Consider the following 17065-nt stretch of genomic DNA (forward strand, 5'->3'; position numbering starts at 1 on the left):
TTCTGGACCAATAGCGTACTGACTTTTACCAACTCACTCCATTGCGTTCTGTCAGTATGTTCAATACAAACCACCTCTATATACTCCGATATACATATATATACTATAATGTAATTATAGTAATTTGTAGTAAATCCTTTTATTTATATCAACAAACAATTTTTACACGTATTATTTTTCAGGTGCAGCTGTAATCAGTGTGTCCTACTGTTTTTAATGATCGTACATACATGATTCTTGGTTTGATAACTGCTTTTATGAAACTATTGATTATGCGTCGTATAGGTTAAAATTAAAACTGGCATTAGGAGGTATTGATTGACATTATTACATTATAGAATTATAATTGAATACATTTAGCTTATATTAAAGTATATCGTTCGAAGTACTATTTCTAAAAGTTATTTATCAATGCTTAATACATGTTTTTTGTTATTTCGCAATTATAAATATTGCCAATGTGGTTAGAATTATTGATAATAATTAAAAATTTATAGGTTTAAGAAAATAAGGAAAAATGGACAGAGCTAAAACAGGAATTGGCCGTGGTGCAAAGAATAAAATTGCTCAACATCCATCAGATCTGTTTGCTCTTGGTTCCAAAAGTAGTCGTGGTGAAACATCGGATACAAAGAGACCTGGAGTTATTCATGGCAAACCAGGACCAAGTTCCGCTACCCCAGGTAAAGTTATTTTTTATTTATACACAACTGTCTAATGTTTTTTCTGGATTTTTAAACTTCTATAACAATAGCACATAGTATCAAAAGAATAACATATTTTTGATGACTACAACAAAAGTGTCCTGCGAACATAATGATATTTGCTATACATTCAAATATTTAATAGTGATATTACATAATTACAAATTAAAATACTTATAAAAAAGTAAATGTAGTGGTATAAAATTCTAAACTATATAGCAAATTGATATATTTTAACAATCAATTGATTACTTCAGCTTGAAGTACTAGCTTCTGCAATATCAGATAATTCGCGCAATGGTATTTCATCTTTGATTAATTTTACTACATCTGGAACCTTTGCACAGTAATCTAATAATCTTTTATATGCCTCACTACTTTTCCATTTATTCTCATGATCTTGATTTTTATTGAGCTTCGACAGAGTCAAATGAAGTTTCCCTAGGTAATAGTACACTTTTAAAATATAAGCTACATTGTTGTCTGGAAAGGTTTCTGGCATTTTTTGCGTCTCGATATCAATATACGTATTCAAATATCTTTCATAATAATCTATTGCTTGCATTCCATATTGATTTATTTTTGAGAGAATAGGTTCAGGTATAAGATTCATAGATGCATTACTTATTACCAAGATTTCTAACATTTGATTGTAAGTGAATCCCAATTCACGCCAAACTGTTCGGTAGATCAGGACTTCCTCAGGATAATCTATTTCTTCCAAATGTAAAAAACATTCAATTCTCTCTTTATGTATTGTAATTTTATTTTCATTGTTTTCCTCAAAGATAGTTAAGGCTGCCATTATCTGTGTGAAACTCAATATGATGGCTATATAGTCGCATGATGGTCTTTTAAAGTTACATTGCATCTTAGCAATTCTTAGCCACTGTTGTAGATTAAGAAAAACCGTCCAAATATCAGGATAATCATGAGATAGTTTTCTCATACTTTTACTGCTAGACATATTAGTGTTCTCAGGTAGAAAATGGCTCATATCAAGTGATGCTTCCATGATGATCATAGCAACAACGTATGCCTTGTCAATTTTTATTTGCTTGAGATAAGCACACAACCCACATTGTGATTGAGGAATAATGTGAGGTAACCTATGTGTGGTAACACAAAATAATGAGATTCCATGACTAATCCATTCTAGGATGTACCTAAATCTTTTTTCCTTTGCCTGTGTAAAACATCCCATAGTATATATAATCTCCAATTCTGTTCCATAATATTCCAATATCCACAGAGCAGCATTTTTATTATGAATCAGGAAGCTGGAATCACTGTCGCAATTTTCCGTAAAATAATTGTGGAAGAAGCCCGCCCGCATGACGGCATGAATATTCAATGTATCTATGAAACTGATTATAGTTTTAAGTCCACCATGAAACGACAAGACACTCTTCATTTTAGCGTGTTGCTTTGTATACAAGGACGTGAGAAGTAATGCAATTTTAATTTGATGTTGTCGCAGCAGCTCCATTGTGTCGATATCTTCGTATATGCCAAATAAATTTAAAATACTGATCGGAGCTGTAAAATGGTCTCTATTAGCCAAAAAGTAATCATCGCAGAACCTCTCGGCTTTACATAAATAAGCAATTTGTTCATGTATATCTGAATGGACCATCTTTAATTTGAGAAATGCTTGTACTGCTATGAGTATTATTTCAGGCAACATTTCATTATGTTTTATAATTTCTAAGCATTGATGTAAATGTTGAACGCCTGTCGCATTATATTCTGCAATTCTTGAAATGTCTCCAAAATGCAAATGAATTACGGCGAGCATAGCCTTCAGCCGATTTACATCATTCTCAATTAGATTTTGCTTCGAAATGCCAGTAATCATTGTTTTTAAATCATTTAGTAAAGTAGCTGCTGAGTACTTTTTCGTTAGAATGGATTTATCAGAATCTTCTCTAAGTTCAACATTTAACAAGTCGTTTATCCTTTTATATTTTAATGCCAACACTGACAAAGTTGTTGGATCTAAAGCGCGTGGTTCCATATCGTGTTTCTCACAACTCTCCTAAAGGTATATAATGTTGTGATTAGTATCTATAAATTCAGAAATATGTCGGGCGTCAGTTTTCATAATATTACATTATACAAATATACAGATACTTACTACTGTTTTGTTACACAAAATTGTTCACAAATTAAAATAATTAACATATTGGACTATTTTATGACACACTGCACGATGGCTTGACGATTTTCTAATTTGGAATGATTTAATCATCAGACACAGGTCGTTTCGTCAGGCATGTCTAGGTCATTAGAATATTTACTTTTGTAATTGACGAGCCAGTCTCGCAAATATTACATATTTTTGAAATTTACTAGTCGCCTAACGTTTTTTTTTGATGTCAAATTCAAGGAATGGTTTGTCTTCTTAAGGAATATTAAAAGAAACATTAATTCGTACATTCAATTTTCAATTTCTAGAACAAAGAATTAGCCCAAGAGTCGCCAAATAAAACTCATCCCTTGAACTCCTCTTAATGTTAATTAGGGTATTGCCATTGCGATTTTTTTTACTCAGGTACAGATCGCAAGAAAGAAGCGCCAGCTGCGCTTCAGTCATTAATTCCTGCAAAAAAGCCAAAACTCGCAACGCATATCTCTCATCCTCGACCTCCATTATCAAACGCAGAAGCATGGGAAGTAGTAGCAATAGATTGCGATCCTGCCGATCTTGTTCCAATGGTTCTTGAAGCAAGTGACAACGACGAAGGGGACAAAGTGGTTGGCATAATTTGTGGGGCCATAAAAACTCTCAAGAATCAAAGATGGAAACCCGATACTTTAATTTACATGGGATTGATGTATTTAGCGAAGATTCGTCCATCGATATTTTCAAACGATTGCATCCTCCACGCTCTGTCTTCCCTTCTAAAGCGCGACCAGTCCCATAACTTCAAGAGCAAAGGGAATCCCCTGGTACCAGTTCTTGCTGCGAATTTATTGATGCGAGGTTTTCACGACAAGAAAAATTGGCCAGACATCTTTGTTAAGGTAAGTTTATTCACATTAAATTAATCACAGAAAAAATTATTAATAGTGAAATAATAATACGTTCGTGTTAATTTTATTCAGTTATATATTGAGGATGCACTGGGTGAGAGAGTTTGGGTTGATCATGAAGAATGCAAAGGTTTTGTCGATAATATTTTAACTGGCTTCGGTACAAGACAGCCACCGAAAAGTACACTACAACCGGAGTTGCCAGTTTCGACTCCAAGGGATTGTCACAGTCCATCCACATTAGAGGATGACGACTCTGGTACTTCGACCGTACAGTTTTCTGGTGACAAGGAGAAATCTGATTTTCCAGTGGTACCAAGATACGCCGAGTGTCTTGAGGTCATTGAGCTGATAGTATTGGAAGCTATAAAAGAACAATTAAATAGAAGACAACCCGAATCAATAACTAGAAATTTCTTGAGATTGCTTTCGTCAGCATGCGGTTTCGTTGAAATTAGGAATATTGCCATTCCACGATTAGAAGTGTGGTTGCACAATCCTAAATTGATGAGGCCAGCCCAGGAACTTCTTAGTTACGTCTGTTATAACTGCACTACGCATACCCAAAGAGATGTTGAAGTTATAAGTCAGTTAGTCAAGATGAGACTCAAAACCAAACCGGTAATCAACTTGTATCTAAATGGTGTGAAGGAACTAATCGGTTTGCATCCAGAAAATCTCTCGACGATTTTAAAGCACACAATTTATAATGAATTGTCAAACGCACGGAATCCAAATAATATGTCGATGCTAGCAGTTATGTTTCAAACCTCGCCAGAACCAACAGCTAAATTACTCGCAGAAATATTCCAAGATGTGTTAATGAATCGTGAGGATTATTTGCGACCTTTGCGTGCACTGCTGAGAGAAATTGTACGTGTCTGCCGACACGATATTAATTTGATGGTCTTTGCGCGAACGTTAATGTCCAATAGACAGGACATAGCTCAGCAGTTACTCACTTTTGACTTCAAAGAGCGAGTCTTTATGGCGATAACTGATCTATTGTGTCTGTGTATGTTCTTAGCGATAAGTCAGCAAGTGAAGGATGCTGCTGTACTGGTGCAGAGAGGTGATAAAAAGGATGTAGCTGTTTTACATCAATTTCAAAATTTAGTTTCCAGTATACAACACGAGGCTGTGATGTGGCTTCAAAACGTAGTCCAACAAATGTATGGAATTGGAAGAAATGAGTTGCTTCATGCATTGCATAAGATTTTGTTGCTAGAATCTCCTGATCAATATTACAAATTGGACAATTGGCCTGGTGAATCGGAAAGAGTACTCTTTATGCGTCTGGTGTCCGAAGTACCATTATTACAGACTACACTTTTCAGATTGCTTCTAATAGGATATTCCAAAGACAATGGTATCACTCATTCTGAAACATTAGAGCTAACTGATCAATTAATACGAAGAGCAGCAGCTATTTCATCAGAGAGCTTCCCTATGTTACAAGCTGATAAAATAGAAATGATTGAACTTATTTTTAATCTAAGTGTATATCAGCCCCCTGGATCTATCAATATACCGACAGATTACGTACCTCCAAGTTTGGCGATATCAAATTTATATTGGAAAGGTTGGATAATGGTGTTAATGCTAGCAGCGCACAATCCTTCTACTATTGGTGCATTTGCATGGAAAAGATATCCTATTTTGAGCACTCTTATGGAAATGTGTATTACAAATCATTTTTCGTATCCGCCCCCTACCATGGCTCTACCTGAGGTAATTGAACAAGAGCGAGCAAAGGAAATGCAAGTTGAGGCAATAGAAAAACAAGAAATACTTGAGTACGAAACTCATCTCGCAGCAGCATCTACTAGGATGCAAATATCTGAACAAAACAGTTTGTTGCTTTCCCAACTGATAACTATGGACCCAACTGGTATTGCTAGAAGACCTCCACCAGCTGTCTTGGAGCAAATTCAAGCTTTGAACGTCTCTCATCGGCTTGGACATCTACTTTGTCGCTCAAGAAAACCTGATTTCTTATTGGATATTATTCAAAGGCAACAGCAAAGCTCATCCCAGAGTATGCCATGGTTGGCAGATCTTGTGCAAAATAGCGAGAGCGCTCTTAGTCAATTGCCAGTTCAGTGTCTCTGTGAATTTTTATTATCAACTACTCCCCAAGCTGTTGAAAAACAACCCAGGACACAGCAATTACTTGCTCATCTTCAGACGCTGCTAACTGATCCGAACCAAGATCATCATCGGGCTTTTGAAGTATTAGAGTACTTCATGAGGCGGTTGAGCTGTCAACAAAGCAGTAGTAGAGTCCAAGCCATAGCTGGTTTAAAAATGGTTCTTGGACCCATTCCTCTTGAAGATGAAAGTATGGAAGTGGAAGGAGAGAATGATAGGTATGTACATTATTTTTTTTCAAAATATATAATATTACTATATAATAACCTTAATATTTTCTGTTACAGAGAAGTCTGGTTACTCCGAAAATTACCAACTATTCCTCATTTCGTCTCAATACGTTCAATGGTCTCTACTGCTTTACGCAGTGCTTGTCAGATAGAGAACTCTCCAGATCTAATTCGCGCGTACATCTTTTACCTTGCTGCGCATAGTCTCGATGATGATCTTCCTGATTTAATTGATCTGTCGAATGAGATTTCACAATTGGTAGTAGAACGCAGTACCATTATCGCTGCTATACTTCCACAGCCTGATAACGAATCACAATTAGCAAAGCAGACATTGCATGCATTTATGGTAATCTTCTGTAATTATCTTCAAAAAGTACGTGCTCCTAGAGGAGAGGGTTTTACGTGGTCTGAGAGTCAAGATCAAATTTTACTGCAATGGAGTACGGGAGAGGAATGTACAATGCATATACTAGCTGTTCATGCTATGATCATTTTATTGACGTATGACTCGTCGAATGACGAGGAACTGTTTAACGAGCTACTAGAAACATGGTTTCCCGAAACCGCTGACCCACCAAAGGCATTCCTTGTGGACACTAGCGAGGAAGCTCTCTTAATACCTGACTGGTTAAAGCTCAGAATGATAAGAAGCAATGTTCCCAGATTAGTTGATGCAGCTTTAAAAGATTTAGAACCACAACAACTGGTATTGTTCATTCAAAGTTTCGGTATACCTGTTTCTTCGATGAGCAAATTATTACATACGCTAGACGGGGCTGTACAAATTGATCCTGGTTCCGTGGGTGAAGCTGTTCTAGATAAAACCTACATGGCCCAATTGGTTAAGGTGCAACATCGCCGTGGTGCAACTGGTGGTTTAGTATTTGTACAGGTTTTACAATTGTTGGAACCACAATTACCCGATGAAAATCCACTAGTTGTAGGAAAACTTCAAGAAACTCTACCACCGACTGCCATGGTACAAAAACAATCCGTGATACAGTGCTCGGTAAAGACAGATGTTCCACATCTTATTAACAGATTGTTTATTGAAAGTATACCAATCAATCAAAAAATGGATGCCTATCGAAGGTTGCATAAGACTCTCGCAAAGGATTTGCAAAAATCTGCCAAAGAAAGCGGTGCTGTTGTTCTGGCGATTCAGCATATTTGTAGCGTCTTAAGTTCAATGCAAGTTAAACAGTTTTTGGCCTCACTAGTGCATATGCCCCAATATTCCTGCACTCTTATGCGAGTCATTTTATTGCCTTTGAAGAAACCATCAACATCGAAACAAGTTGTTGAACTTGCAAGGAATATGTGCTTAAATTTAATATCATTAATTGGTGATGTGAAAGCACCAGTGTTATCGATCCTGAGAGACTTTGCTAATATGCATTTGACGAAAGCTCAAAAGCGGAAGGAACTGGTTGTTTTGACACAGAATCGCGAGCCACAGGAAATTTTGGAGAATATGGATTCTTTAAATTTGGAAAGAGTGGGTCGCAAGTTGTTGGATGTTTCCCTTAAACAACAGAAGAATGATGTTCTTGTTGAAGCAATGGCAAAATTATTGGTATCCGATAGTAATGAGGGTGTTGTGAAACATAGGACAGGTTTACTGATAGACTGGCTGGCTTCCGTCGAACCAGAACTAATTGGAACTTGCCCTAATCTACAGATGAAACTTCTGTTTGGAAAAACGAAAATCCATATAAAAATCGATGAAAGTATTGTTAGTTCTCATTCGTGCAGACCATATTTCTTGACGCTACTGACGCACAGAGCAAGCTGGGCTACTTTATATAAATGCGTGGGTCATTTATTAGATAAATATGACCACGAGTGAGTATTCAATCAAATATGTATAGATCACTGAAATATTTTGTATTATATTTATAAGAATTACTTTTCAGATACGATCCTACCGCTGTCTTAGATTTTCTGTGGGCTCTAACATGCAATCCGAAACTTTGGCAAGGGCGAGATAAATTTACCCCAAAGCATTACGTGCCCGAAAATATTTTACTTCTGTCTGAGCAACAGCTACTGAATCTCGTGACGTACTTGGTAACTGAAGGCGTAACTATTTGTAATTGTCGGAACAGAAATATTGCTCTTACACAGATGGAGTCACGGTTGGATTTATTATTACATTGCATATCTATAGAAGACAAACTCACATCTAGTGTTGTCAAATATTTGGCAGTGCAAATGATGGATAATGACAAGTAAATTAAATAATTATACAATTTAGAATATTGTTTAGTTTTAACAATTTGTATAAATATGTTATTTTTGTTTCAGCATACATGCAGATATGGCACAGCAATTTCTTCTGCTTATGTATATGAAAGTACCTAAAGTAATATGCTATCTCGATACATCTCAAACAAAAAAATTTGTCGCTGGTGCAAAACTTACTGACTGGACGGGTTCTGTATTGGATTGCATGAGTCATTTTTTACTTACTGCTTTAGCAGCAACGCCTCGACAAAAGTCCTGGCATTCCAAATCTCAGGAGTTTGAATTATGCGCTAGAAAAATGGCTGCGGTGCATCCTATTCTCGTTTTACGTCAACTTCCTATGCTATCGTCATCACTGAAGGGTAGATGTTATGTAGAGTTTAGCCAATTCCGATCTGGATTTCACTTACATCTTTTTGTACAAGTCATGGGACTGTTGGAATTGCTGCAGCCTCATTTGTTTAATGAAGAACATAAAACATCCTTGGAGGACACCTTAGAAAATTACTTTCAGTGTTTTCAAAATTATGGACCGATAAAGGAGCTGGTGCCACTTTTGAATAGATTTGTAAGTTTGCTACAAGCTTATATTTCTCATGCCGCACAGAGGGCTTTAAAGTATCTACAAAAACATGCCAATGTGCTTCAGTAAGTATTTCATTTCTAACTTGATAAACAATGTTATTTGCACATATAAAATAATTAAATCGTTCTCCTGTTCACAGTGAATTACAGATGCAACATCCTGGTTTAATAAGTTTACGGACTCTCATGTCAGGAATTCCTGTTCCAAGAGAAGGCGAGGATGGAGAAGAAGTATTAGTCACAGTCGCTCCTACACCACCTCCAGAACCCATTGTGCCACAACATTGGCCAGCACTACTTGTTACACTTACTAAACTTCATGGAGAAGGTAGGTTTATGGTTATTATAATTGTTTACTTTTTAGAAATTGTGAGCTTATGAATCTTCTTTACTTCTGATAGATGTATTTATGGCTCTTCAAGAAATTGAACACTTGTCATCACGTAAGCCTTCCGTATTGGAACCTGTGATAGATAATATTGCTGAATTACTTATGTCTCCACAAGGCAACATACGAACATTGGCTCATACATTGCTTGCCAGGGCTTTGAAGCACCGACCATTACCAAATCTTAATATATTATCTGCTTTTCAAAGATGCCTTGATAGTCCTAGAGCAGACGTTCTCATGTCAGCTCTTGATAGGTTACCAGATATGGTTTTGTGTATGCAAGGTAATTCTTTAAACTCAATATATTCTTATTGACCAGTTATTTATAATATCGACTTTCCAAAATATATTACACTTTTTCAGAACACGCTTTACCGTTAATGCAGAAGGTCTTTGAACTTGGAGTGAATTCTAACGTAAACACTATCCCTCATATTAATAAGAGCATTACTCTACTAAATATTCAACAGGGTTGTTAACTGTAAAATGCACATTAAATAAATTTTTGTATAAAGTACCACAATTCATAAGTGCTGAAAATAGAAAATAAAAATACATTTGTGATAATATGACTCTTGTATATATTTATGCATATTCATTTACATCTGATTTTCTCTTGAAACAGGAAATATTTATACAAAATCTCTTAATAATTAATCTAAGTTTTGGCACAGAACACATCCAACTTACAAACTATATGTAATCTATTGAATTATTTGAAAGCCTCAGGCGGAATATCATTGACTGTATAAGCTTTCATAAATGTATTAATTGCAACGCGAATATCCCATCTGGCATTCTCAAGAAATTGTTGACAATATGCTGTATTCATAGTAGTCAATTCATGTAAAAATCCAAGCAATTGATTCTTTTCGGAAGGACTTAATACAGTGAGCGAAATTTTTGGTGCTTCTCTTGATTCCAATTTCGCAGAATTGTTATCTAGTCCAGTAACATTTGGCGGTGCCATATCAATATGATATTGATCATTGATAATATTGTATTCGTTGTCGACCTTGGCAATCAAAATAAATGTTCTATTAAATGTCATAAGTGGAGGAATAAAATCTTTAAAGTGAAACACTCCTTGCACAGCGATAGCAATGTGACTTTCTCCATAATTTAATAAGTCAACATGAAAGGTTCGAAGATGATGTGTAGTCGGCGGTTGCTTTCTCATCATTGAAATAATTTGCTCTGGTCCTTGCAGTAAAAATTCATGGCATTTAGCATAATCGACGAATTTCAATAAGTTTCTATTACTCGAAAATACTTTAGCTATTTGTTTGTGATTATAATTAGCTCCACTTCCTAAGGTCATTGAATAAAATGCATTCTTATCATAAAGTCCTTTCATGACTATTCGATCATCCTGATCGTATAGAGTAAAGAAATGTCGCACGAATTGTTTTATCAGACCAAATCTTGAAGAATCTCCCAAATAATTACTTTGCATTATTGGAACAAGCTTCCTCTGTACACCGATTACGATCCCGTCTAGTTTTTGCAAATGTCGAAACACATTTCTTACCCCTCGTATATAATCTTCAGGTGATGTATATTTTGTACACAGTGGATTCCCATCCAGCCAGAGTTCCGTTATTTTAAATTCAGAAAAATAACGTAATGAATTAATATCTGTAATTTGGTTATGACGTAGATCCAATTTTGTCAGGTGGTAGTTGAAAAACTTTTCAAACAGTGAAATGCCTTCTAATCCATTCCATCGTAAACTTAATTCTCGAATAGGCAATCGAGTTTCTCGTATGTTGCCCAGAATGCCTACCTTTGCACAGCGTAATACAAAGAGGAGAACTCGGGGTACTGATATTGGACAATATATCGATCCCAATGACTTTTCATTTTGGAAATCATCAAGATTTAATATTTTTTTCACTGACTCATATTTATAATGCAGCGTTTGTGTTATTGAATTATGTGGATTTAAATGTAAATCTTGCATACCAAGGAAACCCAAAACTATGTCAATCTTCAGAATGTGACCTGTTTTCAGTTTCACAGAGAGATTTTGTTTTACCAAATTTTCTATCACACCTGAGGTACATTTGGTAAGAAACGTTCCTTTGTTATTGTTTTCCACTTTGTACATAACTGGTAATAGCACTTCAGGATCACATGCTAATATTATTGCAATAAGTACTTCTTCTTTGTCATATTTCCCAGCATCAAATACTATAAATTTATGCCAGACATCCTGACGAGATGCTAAGGCAAGATCAGTACTATTGAAGGATGGCTTCAAATGTGTAAGTCGTAGAGGCTCCCACGACGTTCTATTTCCCAATACAGTACTCGTCATTGTTTCTCAATATATGTGTTGCACTTCTTTCTTATTATGAAACTTTCTTGCGTTTGTCACTCAGAATAATGTCACTATATTGAAAACTTACAGGGCTTCTTATATGTACGTCATATTACAATTCCATATTAAAGATGCAATAGGTTATAGAAATATAATCTGTAAATAAATGCATTTCTGTGAACCATTTCATCATAAAGTATACTTACACAAAATTACCATGCGTTTAAACAATTGATAAATTTAAAAGAACCTTTGAAACTGAATATTGACACATTTCCTATGTTTAGCCACTGTCAGCCACTAATAAACAAAGAGTTGCCGACATGGAATGATGCTATTCAGTCACGTGGTTGAATTTATCTACGTTTATCTAATAGATAACGTATTATGTTCAGAACTATCTACAAAAAATTCGAAATTCGGTAAAGCTTCTATGATACTTTATTTTCGTAAGAAATTATAGAAATAATACTATAATAAACATTATTTGTAATTTCTAAACTTGCATGCTCGATATAATAATGAATTATAATTTGTACTCTTACAAGAATTACTGTTTATAATCACTGTTCTTTCCGGCTGTTTCAAAATTATTTCCAGAAAGCTTCAACAGGTATGGCAGATAATCGATATCGATCCATGAAATCAGTAATAGACTTCTTTATATCCCAAGAAGTTTCTTCCAAAAATTTACGACACCAATCCTTATTCATTGTAGTGACACTATGCAAAGTTTCAATCATTTTATCTCGTTCCTTAGGACTGAAACATGTTACTTCATATTCATTGTCACTATTTTGTTCAGAAATTTCACTAAACTCTTGCGTCAGTGTTTGATCAACATGGTATTGATCATTAACGATATTATATTCATAATCACCCCCCTCCATCAATACGAATGTTCTATTGAATGAAAACACTCGAGAATTCACATTATCTTCTTTAAATACGCCTTCAACTATTACTACTAGGTATAGTTCATTGTCGTATATCAAATCGTAACGAAAAGACGCTTTGTCATGTTGTGATCGCGGAAGTTTCCTCAAGGCTTCAAGAATTTTATCAGGTCCTCGAAAGAGTAGTTGATTACTCTTAGCAAAATCTGTTAGTTTCAATAGATTCCTATTATGTGATATGAATTGGCTCATATTACTTTTGCTAGCCACTGTTGAGGCAACTCCTAGTGTCATTGAATAAAGAGCATCCTTGTGATACAGCCCTTGAAGAACAGCTCTGTCTTCTTGATCATAAAGTTTGAAGAAGTGTTTAATAAATTGGTTGACAAGATTTCTCATTTTCCAATTTATAAAATAACTGTTGTACGTCAGTGGCATTCCTGGTGCTCCTGTGGATACGCCATCTAATTTTGACATTTGTGGACAATACTTTCTGGCAGATTCTATGTACTGGATAGGACTCGAGTAATTCTCGCACAGTGGATTCCCATCCAACCAGAGCTCTGTTATTGTGAGACTCCTCAGAGGTGTTAATGCGTCCATTTCCAATAGATTGTTGTATCGCAGATCCAACGATTTTAAAAAAGTCAGATTTGAACTTTCGATAGCTGTTAAACTGAAGAGCTCGTTCTGTTGCAGGTTTAAATGTTCAAATGTAGACAGTGCATTCTTTGCTACCTTAAGTACATAACAGAATGTCCGTAACTGAGATAGTGGACAATATACCGTTTTAGATAAATTCTTGTCATTGTGGAAACGATCCAAATGTAACCTTTTCTTCTTTGAATCGTATCTCTTGTTCAATGCAGCAAGTACTAATGATTGCATGTTAACTTTGACATCATGAATCGATGCAAATGCTAGAACTATTGTGAGCACCAAAGGATCTCCATATGGATCATTTATAATTAAATTACATCTACACAGCTTATCTAAGGCAGGGCCACAATTACGTGCAATAAAGTAAGTATCTTCTCCACTAACTTGATACGCCACAGGTATCAAATCTGCTGGTTCCACAGTATTTAATATAAGTTTCAAAATGTACTCCTTGTCATACTTTGCACCCCGTAGAATTTGTATCTTATGCCACACATCAGGTCGTCCCATTAATGACCTTTCTTGAAACATTGAGCCACCCATTGTGATTTTTATAGCACTTGAGGAATCCAATTGGATTGGAGTTATTGGTATATTGTGCTGCATCTTGTGTTTCTTGTACTATATTATAGTAAACACTATATTTTGATCTCGTTAAATGTGTAACATAATCCACAAGAAACAATAATCTGCAATAAAACATTAGTGTAAATGACACAAGTCAGTCATCATTTTTACATATTATAACGAAGCAATGATATTCATACACTACAACTTGCTTAATTCTATTAAAGATCTATAATAATATTAAAAACAAACGTTATATTTCAGTCATTATAAAAAACATAATACAATTAAATGACCAAATACAAGTTGTATTACTTGATAGGTTACTTGATAGTTCACATAACTTGAATTAACACGCACACTTCCTCATTACATTATGTTTCATCGACGTTTATTTTGTCTACTATATACCTAATTATATAACATTACTAATGTATTATTATTAATTAACATTCTAATAATCCTTCAAATATTCTTCTATCTTAGAGACTCTACATGAAAGCTACTGCAGAGATACTGAACCTCTATGGCAACTGGTTACATTTCGATTCTTGCGTGCATACATACTTACATATTTCAGGGGCTGAATTCATGAAATACATATATATATATACATTTTGCAAAAACTATTATAAAATAATTATGTATTAGAAAAGCATTAATCATATAAGCTTCTATATAATAATTCACCTGGACTTCTTTCACAACAATTTAGAAAAAGCTTAGTTCAGTTAATCACGCATGAAAGGAACAATGAATAGCGGCGAATAGATGGATAATAGAGAACAGACCGGTCATTTCGCTTGGTGTAGCGTCCAAGTAGGTGTGCACTGCAGTTGCTGCCTTGGGCATCCTCTTCCGCATTTCACATTATAGGAAAAATTCTTCTCTTGAACAATCTGCTAGATATACTCGAGTAAAAGATACTCCAGCTAGGAAAATATATACTACACGGGCTCTAACGTAATGCACTTAACAGCCTATCACATGACTACGACCATATAACATACGTAACGAAAAAATTTAATCAGGTAATAAAAAAACTAAAATTTCTGTAGACAAAAAAGTATTTATATCCCCAAGAAAATTACAATATAAATTTAAATCCGTCTTTTCATGTATATGAATATTATTTATTTATCTAACTATACATAGACAAATATGATTTATACAATCAATTAAAAAATTGACATTTTCTTCAGTCATTTTTGTTCTCATATTAAACTATCAAGTAACCAAACCAAACGTTATGTTACTACCCGTAGTTTTCTAGCGAGCTACGAACGAGCGATAACTGCATTATAGCAATTCAATAATAAATTGTAGAACGCTCGGTCGCTGCATTATGCGCTGGTAATCACAGTAATAAGCAGTTTTTAAAGTAACGTAAGTACGTTGTAGGTAGTAACAAGTAAGCCGTAATCGTTGGGATGTACTTCTATACGTCTAGAGAGGCCCATGGGCGTCATCCATACAACCCCCGAGCGATCGTCGCTGCCTATGCCGATCGGGCCGCGCGGGCGTCAATAATTTACAACGTAAACCCTGCAAATTGACCCTCGTCCAACGCGTTTATGCAAACGCGACATAAAACACGTCGACTGATTATAGGACTTCCATTCTAATCATTCTAATTTACCTTTAGAATCGGAACGGTCTGCCGCAAAGGTGTCGAATCTTACAGAGCTACATAAACCGTCTTGTACATTTCAATGACTCTTTTATACTTTATTATGAATAATGGTAATTGACAAAATGCCATTCATCTATCTGTTTATCATATTAATTGATACAAGTCTTCATAAAAAATATTCAGGACAGGATATACTTCATATTATATTAAAAATAGTTTTGTATGAAATATATCAAAAGTAAAGACATAACTCATCCTCAAAAACTCGTGATATAATAGTAATACCTGCGTACGCCTATGAGGTAGTATATAGTGGAGAAATACCCTACGTACCCGTTAAGCCAACATCTAATTTGATAACTGGCGAAAATAATAACGTAGCGATCTGTTGCGTTCGCGAATCGCGCAACTATTCATTTCATACCGGGTGGCCAGAGAAAACGCTTCTAGTGCTTGTAACACGTTTTCCTGGATAGATCCATTTGATTGTTCCTTGCCCAAGATGATTTCATTTATTGCAATTAAAATTTATACAATAACTTTAACATCTACTACGCCTACGTACGTTACATTGACGGATCAAACAGAAAATATATATAATAGTAAAGGACGCTTATACGGACCATAAAAGAATATATTTTTCTACTAAAATAAATGACTACAGTTTAAATATCTGTGAATACGATTCGCGTATAAGTTAGTCTATAAGCTTTCAATAATTTGAAATTAAAAAATATGGCTTACGAGGTTAGAAGGCATCGGCAACTGGCATCGATTTCTACGACGTATCAAATTCCATCTGATTTCTGGACAGCCGCCGTGTTACTCCGTGGGCCAAAGCAGTGAATCAGATATATTTTTTGTCGAAGTATAGGGAGACACGCGAAGAAACACGAAGAGTGCACAGTAGCGATTTATAATGAGGTTGGTGTAGCTACTTTGGTAGCGGATGACACTTATTAAAAGTATCGGCCGAGCAAAGCACGACGAGCATCGATCTTACCGTTCTGGCTCCCACACGTATTTCTGCTTGTTACGCGTCCACGAGAAATACCGAACAGTTTAATAAGCAAGTGGTAGCCACGATACAAGATATCGTGAATCCCATCCATCAAATGGGACAGAAGCCATCATTATGGTCCATGAATATTTCGAACCAGCAAGTCGTAGACATTGGGATCTGCTTAGGTGGTAGACATTATCTTTGATTATCACCGAAATCGATACGTAAGCATTTACTATTAAACTTTTATCACTTTCCACGTGGACAGATTTTTCATAATTAAAGATATAGACGTACGATTCTTTAAAGTAAGAAATGACTCAATAAATATTGATTTCTGTTGATAAGTGTAATAAGAGCGAGAGCTCAATGAATTATCAATTGCATGAAATATATTAATTCTCTTTTAGCATAGAACGTGTAATGACGTGAGCTTGGAAAATGCAGCAATAAAGCTTTTACGGCCATTCCTTTTTGCCCTTAATAACGGCCATTATATTTTCCTAAGGCTTAGAATACCTGTAGGCCTGATACGAAAGCCTGGCCGCACGTAATCAACCCGTCATCTGGTCGCGTGCAAAAAATACGTTAATTCGTAGCGTGGGCTTGCATGACCGAGCAAATAAATAAAACGGC

General features: G+C 35.4%; 4 protein-coding genes across 11 annotated transcripts; 1 reads left to right on the forward strand and 3 right to left on the reverse strand.

The window, feature by feature from the left end:
- The first annotated feature begins 18 nt into the window (after positions 1-18).
- LOC107270673 (integrator complex subunit 1) lies at positions 19-9919 on the forward strand. Of its 4 annotated transcripts, XM_015745882.2 has the most exons (11): positions 19-110; positions 183-311; positions 498-683; positions 3259-3731; positions 3813-6109; positions 6179-7969; positions 8041-8355; positions 8432-9019; positions 9097-9284; positions 9358-9630; positions 9711-9919. In XM_015745882.2, exons 3-11 carry the CDS (start codon positions 518-520, stop codon positions 9824-9826), a joined length of 6207 nt encoding a protein of 2068 aa, XP_015601368.1. In that variant the 5' UTR covers positions 19-110; positions 183-311; positions 498-517; the 3' UTR covers positions 9827-9919. The 4 variants fall into 4 exon arrangements, with proteins under 4 accessions (XP_015601368.1, XP_024943747.1, XP_024943748.1 ...); XM_025087979.1 differs by having other exon boundaries at positions 3813-7969; XM_025087980.1 differs by lacking the exons at positions 19-110; positions 183-311 and having other exon boundaries at positions 334-683; positions 3813-7969.
- Positions 670-2983, reverse strand: LOC107270676 (protein KBP homolog). Of its 2 annotated transcripts, none has more exons than XM_015745889.2 (2): positions 2842-2983; positions 670-2742 (listed from the first exon to the last, which is right to left on the reverse strand). In XM_015745889.2, the coding sequence occupies exon 2, from the start codon at positions 2719-2721 to the stop codon at positions 958-960; it is 1764 nt and encodes a 587-aa protein (XP_015601375.1). In that variant the 5' UTR covers positions 2722-2742; positions 2842-2983; the 3' UTR covers positions 670-957. The 2 variants fall into 2 exon arrangements, with proteins under 2 accessions (XP_015601375.1, XP_015601374.1); XM_015745888.2 differs by having other exon boundaries at positions 670-2771; positions 2842-2964.
- Positions 9912-12512, reverse strand: LOC112493592 (nuclear RNA export factor 2-like). Of its 4 annotated transcripts, none has more exons than XM_015745894.1 (2): positions 12216-12512; positions 9912-11826 (listed from the first exon to the last, which is right to left on the reverse strand). In XM_015745894.1, exon 2 carries the CDS (start codon positions 11665-11667, stop codon positions 10060-10062), a length of 1608 nt encoding a protein of 535 aa, XP_015601380.1. In that variant the 5' UTR covers positions 11668-11826; positions 12216-12512; the 3' UTR covers positions 9912-10059. The 4 variants fall into 4 exon arrangements, with proteins under 4 accessions (XP_015601380.1, XP_015601376.1, XP_015601381.1 ...); XM_015745890.1 differs by lacking the exon at positions 12216-12512 and adding an exon at positions 11921-12065; XM_015745895.1 differs by lacking the exon at positions 12216-12512 and adding an exon at positions 11921-12065 and having other exon boundaries at positions 9912-11844.
- LOC107270677 (nuclear RNA export factor 1) lies at positions 12089-14336 on the reverse strand. Its single transcript, XM_015745896.2, has 2 exons — positions 14109-14336; positions 12089-13915 (listed from the first exon to the last, which is right to left on the reverse strand). Exon 2 carries the CDS (start codon positions 13830-13832, stop codon positions 12261-12263), a length of 1572 nt encoding a protein of 523 aa, XP_015601382.1. The 5' UTR covers positions 13833-13915; positions 14109-14336; the 3' UTR covers positions 12089-12260.
- Between the last annotated feature and the right edge of the window lie 2729 nt (positions 14337-17065).

The sequence above is a fragment of the Cephus cinctus genome, unplaced genomic scaffold, assembly GCF_000341935.2.
Source record: "Cephus cinctus unplaced genomic scaffold, Ccin1 Ccin1_scaffold0806, whole genome shotgun sequence".
Lineage (NCBI taxonomy): Eukaryota > Metazoa > Arthropoda > Insecta > Hymenoptera > Cephidae > Cephus > Cephus cinctus.

Excerpts from the sequence above, each read along its gene's own strand:
- LOC107270673 (XM_025087979.1), top strand. The coding sequence starts at position 518 with ATGGACAGAGCTAAAACAGGAATTGGCCGTGGTGCAAAGAATAAAATT. Across the intron at positions 3,732-3,812 it reads GGCCAGACATCTTTGTTAAG|TTATATATTGAGGATGCACT; the intron begins GTAAGTTTATTC and ends AATTTTATTCAG. Across the intron at positions 7,970-8,040 it reads TTAGATAAATATGACCACGA|ATACGATCCTACCGCTGTCT; the intron begins GTGAGTATTCAA and ends ATTACTTTTCAG.
- LOC107270676 (XM_015745889.2), bottom strand. The coding sequence starts at position 2,721 with ATGGAACCACGCGCTTTAGATCCAACAACTTTGTCAGTGTTGGCATTA.
- LOC112493592 (XM_015745894.1), bottom strand. The coding sequence starts at position 11,667 with ATGACGAGTACTGTATTGGGAAATAGAACGTCGTGGGAGCCTCTACGA.
- LOC107270677 (XM_015745896.2), bottom strand. The coding sequence starts at position 13,832 with ATGCAGCACAATATACCAATAACTCCAATCCAATTGGATTCCTCAAGT.